General features: G+C 44.7%; 1 protein-coding gene across 1 annotated transcript in view; it reads left to right on the top strand.

Annotated features, from left to right (window-relative positions):
- The first annotated feature begins 6,131 nt into the window (after positions 1–6,131).
- podxl (podocalyxin-like) overlaps positions 6,132–12,500 on the top strand; it is a 29,834-nt gene continuing 23,465 nt past the window's right edge. Inside the window, exon 1 of the mRNA XM_048234304.1 lies at positions 6,132–6,751. Within this exon, the coding sequence (XP_048090261.1) occupies positions 6,721–6,751 (31 nt within the window). The 5' untranslated portion in view covers positions 6,132–6,720. The remainder of the gene's footprint in view (positions 6,752–12,500) is intronic.

Genomic DNA, 12,500 nt, shown 5'->3' with positions numbered 1-12,500 from the left:
ACACACACACAAACACACTCTATGGTAAAGCACTAGCACTCGCACCATTACACACACTATGCTAAATTACTAGCACTCGCACCATTACACACACACACACACACTATGCTAAAGCACTAGCACTCGCACCATTACACACACACACATACACACACACACACAGCACTCGCACCATTACACACACACACACACACACACTATGCTAAATCACTAGCACTCGCACCATTACACACACACACACACACACACTATGCTAAAGCACTAGCACTCGCACCATTACACACACACACTATGCTAAAGCACTAGCACTCGCACCATTACACACACACACACACTATGCTAAAGCACTAGCACTCGCACCATTACACACACACACACACACACCATTACACACACTATGCTAAATCACTAGCACTCGCACCATTACACACACACACACACACTATGCTAAAGCACTAGCACTCGCACTATTACACACACACACACACACACACACACACACACTATGCTAAATCACTAGCACTCGCACCATTACACACACACACACACACACACACACACATAGCACTCGCACCATTACACACACACACACACACACACACACACACACACAATTACACACACACACACACACACACACACACACTATGCTAAATCACTAGCACTCGCACCATTACATACACACTGTGAACTCCCAGGGATCCAAAGAGACGAGGAGAGTGATTTCCAGCAGACCGTTTTGCTTATTAACTTATAAAGCCTCAAACTGAGGTACTCAAAATGCAACAAAACTTTTCGTCGGTTTCTTTGATCTCGAGTTGAAGGTGGACGGGCCTCTTGGCTGATCTGCAGTCCACTCCGCTTCTTCAAAATTCCTGGGCACAAACATCACACTTTTAAACAGACAACGCCCCTGCCTTAAAACAAGGACAAGGTTTTTACTTCCACAGCCCTGTTTCCCTTTGTCTCTAACAACAGGTCTTTGCAGGTGCTGTCTAGAGCCAATCTAACAATTTGCAGTTGGACTCCATTAGTGGATGTGCTGACGTCCCCAGTCTTCAGAGCACCTCCCCAGAGTCCTTCCAGCATAGCCCTGGTGAAGTACATGCCATCCACGACCTTACCCAAGGGGATCCGGCGACGGTTTGCCCTAGTGGGACAACAAGAGCAGCTTGGGGTACCACAACACACACACACACACACACACACACACACACACACACACACTATGCTAAATCACTAGCACTCGCACCATTACACACACACACACACACACACACAATGCTAAAGCACTAGCACTCGCACCATTACACACACACACACACTATGCTAAATCACTAGCACTCGCACCATTACACACACACACACACACACAGCACTCGCACCATTACACACACACACACACACACAGCACTCGCACCATTACACACACACACACACACACACACACACTATGCTCAATCACTAGCACACACACACACACTAGCACTCGCACCATTACACACACTAAGCCCAGCCAAATCACTAGCACTCGCACCATTACACACACACACACACACACACACAGCACTCGCACCATTACACACACTATGCTAAATCACTAGCACTAGCACCATTACACACACTATGCCCAGCTAAATCACTAGCACTCGCACCATTACACCTGTAGGGCCTAATCACTAGCACTCGCACCATTGCACCTGTCGGGCCTTATTTTCCTGATAATTAGCGGCGTTCTATACATTATCCCTTATTTATTATACGGCTCTTCATAATGCTAGTAAAACGCTCCATTGACTTGAATGGATTTCCCAACGTTCTACGGTCAAATATGCCCAATGTAATAACCGCTGAAACATATAATGACCACTGTCAATGGCAACGGGTTTTGTTTTATTGTAAATGAATTATAATAAATTAATATATGTACATTTAGTGACTGTGCACCAGTGGCGGTTGCTGCTCTTTGGAATAGGGGAAGCTCTGATATACACACACACACACACACTCATGAACACACGCATACATATACAGTATATATACATACATACATACATACATACACACACACACCAGTGGCGGTTACTGCTCTTTGGAATAAGGGAAGCTCTGATATACACACACACACACACACACACACACACTCATGAACACACGCATACATATACAGTATATATACATACATACATACATACAGACATACACACACCAGTGGCGGTTACTGCTCTTTGGAATAGGGGAAGCTCTGATACACACACACACACACACTCATGAACACACGCATACATATACAGTATATATACATACATACATACATACATACATACACACACCAGTGGCGGTTACTGCTCCTTGGAATAGGGGAAGCTCTGATACACACACACACACACTCATGAACACACGCATACATATACAGTATATATACATACATACATACATACATACACACACCAGTGGCGGTTACTGCTCTTTGGAATAGGGGTAGCTCTGATAAAAATGGGGTACCGAAGTGTGATGTTCCATTTCCATGACTGCAGTGTCACTGGATCTAAACAAACTTTCAAAGTGGCATCGACAGCATTGCATTTAGACATGTGGCATCGATTCTACCTCACAGATTCCCTGTCAGGTGTAATAGTAAAGAACAAAATCCCAGTGGATACTTATCAAATGCTGATGGCTGTTAAGAGTGACGTTTTTGCCTCAAAATTAAAGTCAAGACACATCCGTGAATTTAAAGATTTTAACCCGCATGCTGTGAAGTTAAATGCAGGTCTCTTTTACGGAGGAAATTTGATTGTGTTGGTATGAATATATGTTGTAGTATGTGATTCCTACAGTGTAAAAAAACGTCTTGTAAAACTGTGAAACGTTGTAAAATTATTTAAATAGATTAAGAAAGCCACAGCTATGGTCACTATTAGATTGATTTGTTTAGATCCAGTGAAATTGCTGCCTTGACAACGCTACGTCATGGCTTCGGTACGCTATTATTAAATTAATATTATTAAGGTGCTATATTGTTCTTTGAGGGCAAAAATTATCCCAAAACCCAGAATAGACCAAACAGATTAGAGTCTTGGCAGCTGGCTTGGCAATACATTTTACCATTACCAGTTTAAATAGGCTATTTGGTAGCCTACTAGAGTTACTCTGTGACTATTCTGTACATTCATCTGCCTTGTTGTTTTATTTTGAATCTCCCCTGGTGGGGAAGACTATCAATTGGCTTTTACAATTCAAGTAAACATTAGCATAAGCTATTAGCATTAGCTATCTGGCTAAAACTTAGCCTAAATGCAAAACTGAAACAAAAGCAAGTCACAAACTCTGTAACTCCACATTAAGATTTTATTTACAGTAGGATATGCACAAAGACAAATAGAAACAGATTGTATTGCTCACAAATATATGACAATTTGAGCTGCAACTTGCCTTGCCTCTCGACTTCGTCTGCCTAACGTTGACACATCCCTGAACTTGAAACTCTTCCCCTCAGATCGCGACATATGCTGTCAATCAAAAAGAGTCCAGCCACTATGACTCCAATCATCATACAGAAGCTCGGCGTCTGGGCCGTCCCACTGCCCCATTCACTCCCAGAGACGCCGGGCTTTCCTGGAAATTACGATTTTGTGGCGTTTGTCCAATAAACATCTATTTTTTCTGCATTGTGATCAGCCCACCCTGTAGTGCCATTGAAAGTCTAGTGAAGCCGAGCGTCTATGGGTTTTTTGGACCGTGTTGTCACAGCAATGTATTAGTGAAATCACGATAAATGACCGGCAAAACCTTATTGCTGAACGAACAGGCCATGAAGCTGGACATGTTTTTAGCATGTTCTAGTTGGAATAGTAGGCTAGAAGCTTAGCTAATGTAATACAGTATTTGATGCAATTTCCCGTGATATTTTAGAGGCTGAGCTTCCCCTGTAGTCTTAGAGCAATCACCTCTGGTCATCAAATCACTAGAAGTGCAACTCCATAAACTTGTCCTGGATTAGAGCAATCGCCTCTGCTGTACACTATATGCACACACACACACACTCATGAACACACGCAAACACACACATAGAGATACACACACACACACACACACAAACACGCACACACACACAAGCACAGACACACACACACATACGTATGCACGCACGCGCACACACATACAGAAACACAAACACGTACATGAATGCATCCACAAACACACACAGACACATAAAAACACACACATGTAGGCAAATAGGCACACACACATAAACACACACACACACACCACTACCCCCACACACACACACACACACACTCACAAGCGAACACACACACACATGCCGGCAAGCATACACACAGCAGACACACAGAGATGCACACATATTCATTTACTGTATATACACACAAGTTGCAAGAGTAGGGGATGGAGACAAATGGACAAGCGTGATTTATTTTTGCAGAGAGAATGTGCAGGACTGACCGGCGGTCATATTGTGTACTGTATTGCGATACATCTTGTTTTCCTGATACAGTTTTTTCCAATTGCTAAAACACAATTTTGCAAACTAGGCTGGTTTTATCAAAACCACACACCAACACTGCAAAATACCTCATATATCCTGCAAACCAAAACTACATATAGCATTATCAAAATCAATTTTTTTGAAATGTGTGTATAAAGCAGAAAATGTGTTTAGCCTTTTGGAGACTTGAGAAGAGGTTTTGCTCTCTGTGTGTCAGTTTAAATAATTGTGCAATGCATGTCATTTTAGTGTGTTAGCAATTGGATAAAACTGTAATGACCGGTGTTCTATACATTATCCTTTACTTGATGGCAAAACACAGACAGACCAGAATATTCTACATTATAACAACTTTAAGAGGAGTTGGTAGGGTTTGCCCATAGGCCTGTGAGACCTGTTCATGTTTAGAGAAAAGAACTATAGGCTAGGCCTACTGTAAATGTTATGTACATGTAAAGTGCTATAATTGAAAAGGCCACAATCAGTCCATTTTTGAATGTGTGTGTGTGTGTGTGTGAAGGAGAGAGGGGAAGTAGCTTTTGTATGCAAGTTCAGTTGTTTTATTTTTATAACTGTAATGACGAGGCTACTTGTTCAAGGACAGAGACGCCCGGGAAGCGTGGTACACCCACGTCTGTTTATCTGCCAGATCCGTTTGGCTGATCTCTCCTGGGAATCCGCTACTGGTCACGCTCGCAAACCCATGTCGCCCTAACAACGTTTTTCAGCCAAATCAAGTTTGCCATCTTTAAAAACGATCTTAATGAAACCAATTTCCTTCCTTGCCTTTCCCGCATTTAATCTTATTCTTTGTAGGGCAGGGAAATATGTTCAATTCGCGAATACAAGCTAGCACTGATCCTGGTCTATCTGATAATAAATCTTGGAAACTAGCTGGAAATGTAGCCTACGTTGCGTTGCATTGCATTCAGCTTTTGCCACACCAAAGAGGTCGTTGGTTACTTTAATGTTGTGGCAAGAATACTTATTACCATGGTTATGAGCTGCCTGGACTCTCACCCCAGCAGACTTGGACCAGCATGACACAAGATGTCCACACACATAGGCCTGCTCAAAACTTGCACTGTGCAGCAGTGTGTCACCATGTGCTTACTGCATGCGATAGGAGCACGCATAGAGACTAAATCAGTTTAATTAGCCTAGGTAGCCTACATTCTTTTCTATTGGAATGCGATGAAACTGGACACGAGGAGGCACCGTCCCGCTATGCGGCGACATGTGGCGCAACGTTTTGAGCAGAACTTTTAGACATTGTTCAACGGATTGATAACGGATCAAGTGTGGACAGAGAACATTCAATACATGACAGTTGATCGTTCGCATGCAGTTAGGATACGCTGACACAAACTGAGAGGGAAAGAGAGTGAGATAGAGAGATGTAATGACAGTTAACTGCTAATCAAGCCAATTCAAGTTTCCTGAAAACACGAAAAAAACACCTGTTGGCAATTTAACTAGGTTGATTGACAGCTCAGCTATATTCTTACACAGTGTAAAGTAGACTGAGAGAAAGACAGAGAGAGAAAGGGAGAGTTTCCTTATTATGCAAACTAGCTCACTCAAAGGGTTCCACCCCAAAGGATGTCAATTGGGTTTCCCGTGGTTTACGGAGCAAATCTGCGCTAGAGAGTTCAGTCCCACACTATTCAGATCGGCGAAATCGGTGCCAGCACACCACGAGCAGAGAGAACACGCAAGGTCCTGCCTGAGCCTGGCCACGGGTGTGCGCTTTTACAACACCAGCATACGGTCGCAAGTCCAGCGTCCCGCATCTGAATAGTCTAAACCCGAAAGAGAGGAAGAGAAAGGGAGAGAGAGAGAGAGACTGCCAGCGTCTTCACAATCAGCGCAGCCAAGGAAACCCGTTGAAAAACGTCCCCCCCAAATCCCCCTCTGCTCAAGAGAAAGAAGGGGGTGAGAAGAGTAGACACGCAAACAAAAGCATTCCTTCCCGGCTTTCAGCCCCAAAAGAGTCGCCTGAGTTGGGCAAAATTATTTAGGCGCTCTTCAAACACAAAATTCAAGAGGATAGGCGTAACAGGACAGCGTCTAGGGCTGCATCAGCACCAGCAGCAACAGGAGTAGCGGTTGCATTCTCATCACTACTTACACGAATTTTGGAGCCACGGACTCAAAAAGCCCCCCCTCTAACCTCCAAATAACCTGCGCTAGTCAGCGGAGACACCAAGATGCGCGTCACCTGGGTAATTCTAACATTAGGTAAGTTTCTAGCTGTTATTTTATGAAACAAATACGTTTTTAGAAAATTCGCTGTGCATGACTGTTTACGCAACTGTTTTTTGAGAAGTGGGAGCAGTGGCTGGAGATTTTGTGAACACGTTGAATGACATGCCTTACACATTGTAGCGTTGCCGCAGATATCCAATTGATTATCATACACTTCCATAATGTGTAAACTTGAGTGCGCAGGCTCCTGATTGACCACAGCTAGCTATTGATTGAAGTTATAGCCATTGTCAAGAGTATAGAGAAACAACCTCTAAAAAAAACTAGGGCTGAACAGTGAGGTTTTTTTGTTTACAAGAATACTATTTAAGTCACCGAAAATGCGTTACCAAAGGCTCTCGATACTCTTTTCTTGTTCCATATGGCAGTCATGCATGTCAGGTGTTGGCTACACCTCACTCGAGCAGATGGTGATACACAAACGCACGACTGGAAAGGGGAGTTTTAAAGTGCACTGCGAACTTGTAAAGCTATTATCACATTGACTGAAGATCATTTGCCGCTTTCTGAAGTTTTTTGTCAATTGTGTCAAAGTAGAGAGTAATGTTGCGGCTAATTTAGTTTTCAAGTGATGAATTCAAGTGGGTTGCGCGGGAGGAATTGTTTTCATAAAGCACAGTAGCTTTGCACCTGCCAGTCTTTTGCCTGCGTACATTATGTGACCCATTTAGCCTCACTACGATACATGAGTGACTCGAGTGTGTTTGTGTCTGTGTGGCCTAATCATTATCTGATCAATAAACATAACTCAGTTTTCAGTCCAACTGAACCTATGTGACCTAAGTATAAATACTCTTTTGATCCCGTCAGGGAAATTTGGTCTCTGCATTTATCCCAATCCGTGAATTAGCACACAGTGAGGTAAAGCACACACTAATCCCGGCGCAGTGAGCTGCCTGCATCAACAGCGGCGCTCGGGGAGCAGTGAGGGGTTAGGTGTCTTGCTCATGGGCACTTCAGCTGCGCCTACTGGTCGGGGTTCGAACCGGCAACCCTGCGGTTACAAGTCCGAAGTGCTAACCAGTAGGCCACGCCTGCCCCACCTGTAGATGAGTCAGTCAACTGAACTGTATGTAACCTGTGTGTGTGTGTGTGTGTGTGTGTGTGTGTGTGTGTGTGTGTGTGTGTGTGTGTGTGTGTGTGTGTGTGTGTGTGTGTGTGTGTGTGACCTGTACTGTAGATGAGGCAGAGGATACAGGCCCTTTGGAGTTCCTCCATGAAGCCCAAAAGCATATCCATTAATTCTCTGTTCAGATTTAGCCTTTTGGTGTCTGTGTAGATGGTAATTTTACCATAACCACTTGCACAATCCTGTCCTGGCATTACAAAAAATAATTTTGGCAGTAAACTACATGTTCCATGGACACAGAATGTGTTTAGTGCCATGTCTCCGTGAAAATAACTTTCATCTCTCTGGAGGGTGTAGTCCTTTTTCACTTCAGGAAAAGCTTGTAAAGTGTGCCCCAAAAAAGATAAAGTGATGAATATATTCAGAGATTTCCTCAATAAACTGAGAGAAGCAACAGAACGGAACAGCGGCTGCTCTATCAAACCAAAGCCGCATGTTTTTACCATCACTGTTATTGGTGCCTTGGCTTATGGATCTGTGACAGCCGAAGCTTTTGGGTTGAAATCATAGGGACTTTATAATTCAATTCAATTGTGATTTTTGCGGTGAGAATCATAATGTGTTTTAGAGATGTAAGGTGCTAAACCATTCAAAATATATCTGATGTCAAATCCACTCAGTGGCACACCAGACTGTGAGAGCAGTTGAATTCTTCAGCAAGTCAGACCTCTTATAGGTGCAATGTGCATATTATACAAACTAAATTAAAATACAGAATTTTAACAAATTTAAAAAGAGGTTAGTTGTTGTGGGCTCCAGTTCAACGTAAGGGGACATTACAGTAATAACCACGGCAATGCCACAACACCCCATAGATGGATTTGCCCCAAACCTCAAACCCAGCTGTCCGTGCTCCAGCCAAGATCTCCAGACACCCTGGGGCACCTTAGGGCACCCTGGGGCAGGTAGATGAGAGATGAGAGGGGTGCTTTTGAACCTTGGGGCAGGTAGATGAGAGGGGTGCTTTTGAATCTTGGAAGTGAACTTTAACCTTTGCCTGGTTACTCTCGCCAGGGTAAACCTATGTAATGTATAGACTAAAGGTATACCTATGTAATGTATAGACTAAAGGTAGGCTATACTTATGTAATGTATAGACTAAAGGTATATCTACAGTATGTAATGTATAGAATAAAGGTATATCTACAGTATGTAATGTATACCTACAGTATGTAATGTATAGACTATGTAATGTATAGACTAAAGGTATACCTACAGTATGTAATGTATAGACTAAAGGTATACCTACAGTATGTAATGTATAGACTATGTAATGTATAGACTAAAGGTATACCTACAGTATGTAATGTATAGACTATGTAATGTATAGACTAAAGGTGAAGATGTGATGATGCGTGGGATGACGGATTTGCTTGGATGAGGTAATGTGTGTGTGTGCAGCTCAGGGTGGTGTGTATCATGAGGTAATGTGTGTGTGCAGCTCAGGGTGGTGTGTATCATGAGGTAATGTGTGTGTGCAGCTCAGGGTGGTGTGTATAATGAGGTAATGTGTGTGTGCAGCTCAGGGTGGTGTGTATCATGAGGTTGTGTGTGTGCAGCTCAGGGTGGTGTGTATCATGAGGTAATGTGTGTGTGCAGCTTAGGGTGGTGTGTATCATGAGGTTGTGTGTGTGTGCAGCTCAGGGTGGTGTGTATCATGAGGTTGTGTGTGTGTGCAGCTCAGGGTGGTGTGTATCATGAGGTAATGTGTGTGTGTGCAGCTTAGGGTGGTGTGTATCATGAGGTTGTGTGTGTGCAGCTCAGGGTGGTGTGTATCATGAGGTTGTGTGTGTGTGTGCAGCTTAGGGTGGTGTGTATCATGAGGTTGTGTGTGTGTGCAGCTCAGGGTGGTGTGTATCATGAGGTTTGTGTGTGTGTGTGCAGCTTAGGGTGGTGTGTATCATGAGGTTGTGTGTGTGTGCAGCTCAGGGTGGTGTGTATCATGAGGTTGTGTGTGTGTGTGCAGCTTAGGGTGGTGTGTATCATGAGGTTGTGTGTGTGCAGCTTAGGGTGGTGTGTATCATGAGGTTGTGTGTGTGTGCAGCTCAGGGTGGTGTGTATCATGAGGTTGTGTGTGTGTGTGTGCAGCTTAGGGTGGTGTGTATCATGAGGTTGTGTGTGTGTGCAGCTCAGGGTGGTGTGTATCATGAGGTTGTGTGTGTGTGTGCAGCTTAGGGTGGTGTGTATCATGAGGTTGTGTGTGTGTGCAGCTCAGGGTGGTGTGTATCATGAGGTTGTGTGTGTGTGTGCAGCTTAGGGTGGTGTGTATCATGAGGTTGTGTGTGTGCAGCTTAGGGTGGTGTGTATCATGAGGTTGTGTGTGTGCAGCTTAGGGTGGTGTGTATCATGAGGTTGTGTGTGTGTGCAGCTCAGGGTGGTGTGTATCATGAGGTTGTGTGTGTGTGTGCAGCTTAGGGTGGTGTGTATCATGAGGTTGTGTGTGTGTGCAGCTCAGGGTGGTGTGTATCATGAGGTTGTGTGTGTGTGCAGCTCAGGGTGGTGTGTATCATGAGGTAATGTGTGTGTGTGCAGCTTAGGGTGGTGTGTATCATGAGGTTGTGTGTGTGCAGCTCAGGGTGGTGTGTATCATGAGGTTGTGTGTGTGTGTGCAGCTTATGGTGGTGTGTATCATGATGTTGTGTGTGTGTGCAGCTCAGGGTGGTGTGTATCATGAGGTTGTGTGTGTGTGTGCAGCTTAGGGTGGTGTGTATCATGAGGTTGTGTGTGTGCAGCTTAGGGTGGTGTGTATCATGAGGTAATGTGTGTGCAGCCTAGGGTGGTGTGTATCATGCGTCAGTAGCCTGAGAATGTGGAAAACAATGAGGAGGAAAGAGATTCATCAACATCGCTGGTTCCCAGGGAAGGTGTGGTGCTCACTTCTCCCCCCCTCTCTGCCCCTCCCTCATGTCTGTCTCTCTCCATTTCTCTCTCTCTCTCTCTCTCTCTCTCTCTCTCTCTTTCTTGCTCTCTTTCCTTCATGCGTCCCTTTGTAGAGTCTTTAGGACTCCTCACTTTGTCTCCACTGCCCCCCTCTCTCCTCTCTCCTGCCTGTCCAGTCATGGCATGTGTCTCTCTCCTCTCTCCTGCCTGTCCAGTCATGGCATGTGTCTCTCTCCTCTCTCCTGCCTGTCCAGTCATGGCATGTGTCTTCTCTATTTCTCCTTCATTTCCCCTCTTCTCTCCTCTTCTCTCCTCCTCTCCTCTTCTCTTCTCTCCTCTTCTCTTCTCTCCTCTTCTCTCCTCTCCTCTTCTCTTCTCTCCTCTCCTCTTCTCTTCTCTTCTCTCCTCTTCTCTCCTCTTCTCTCCTCTTCTCTTATCTTCTCTCCTCTACTCCTTTGGGGGAGTGTGTGTGAGATGGTGGTTTGGGGGAGTGTGTGTGTTTGAGATGGTGGTTTGGGGGAGTTGTGTATGAGAGGCATTCCTGCAATGAAGCAGCAGTACCCTCCTCCTGCTCATGATAGCTGAGGAGGCTGGCACCACCAGAAACCTTTACTCCCTCACACACACACACACACACACACACACACACACACACATCATCCTTAATATCCTCCCTACTGCACACACACACACACACATCCTTAATATCCTCCCTACTGCACACACACACACACTGCCATGCAGTGCAGTATTGCTTGTATACACAGTGACACACACACACACACACACACACACACACACCACTCTTCATTATTCTATAGTTACTTACTTTCCCAAAAGACACACATATTCTTATCCCGATATGTATCAGAGGTGTTGAATCTGGCAACAATTCATTGTTTTATGTCTGGCCTTGGCAAACTTGGACTTGGGTCCATACACTTCCAGGTATTATTATATGACCACCCCCCCCGCGCTTTCTATACATTACTCTGCTCCGCCCCCCTCCTGCTTCCCTCGTTTTCAAGAGCTGCTTTCAGATATGACCTCCGGGGTATATGCGGAGCTTTGTCAAACGGAGGTCCGACCCTTCGGGTGAATCAGATATGATGCCAACATGGCTGAGCAGGGTGAACGTGGCTGAGCAGGGTGAACGTGGCTGAGCAGGGTGAGCGTGGCTGAGCAGGGTGAACATGGCTGAGCAGGGTGAACGTGGCTGAGCAGGGTGAACGTGGCTGAACACACACACACACACACACACACACACACACACAGAGTCTCCACATGTTCTTCCTTTCGCTCAGACAGGAGCTCGGGAGTACTAGGAGGGGAGTAGTGAACGATCCGGCTAAATAGCCCAACCACTTGACATCAGCAGAACCTGCGGACTTACACCTGGGTCTGAAAGCTACAGACACACACACACACACACACACACACACACACACACACCTGGGTCTGAAAGCAGCTATACACAGTGGTGGAATGTAACGAGTACAAATACTTTGTTACTGTACTTAAGTAAATTTTCCACGTATTTGTACTTTACTTAAGTAGAATCTATAGTGCAGACTTTTACTCCGCTACATTTCTACAACACCATCGTTCCTTTTTACGTTACATTTTATGATGATTTTTTTTCTCTCTGACACGTACAACGCTACCAAAGATTCTAGAGCGCTACGTGCCCCACTTCTAAATCTTAGAAACAGA

This window comes from Alosa alosa, chromosome 23, assembly GCF_017589495.1.
Source record: "Alosa alosa isolate M-15738 ecotype Scorff River chromosome 23, AALO_Geno_1.1, whole genome shotgun sequence".
In the NCBI taxonomy this organism is placed as follows: Eukaryota; Metazoa; Chordata; class Actinopteri; order Clupeiformes; family Clupeidae; genus Alosa; species Alosa alosa.
Note: the sequence above shows the minus strand (reverse complement) of the source record. Positions and strands in the feature narration are given on the sequence as shown.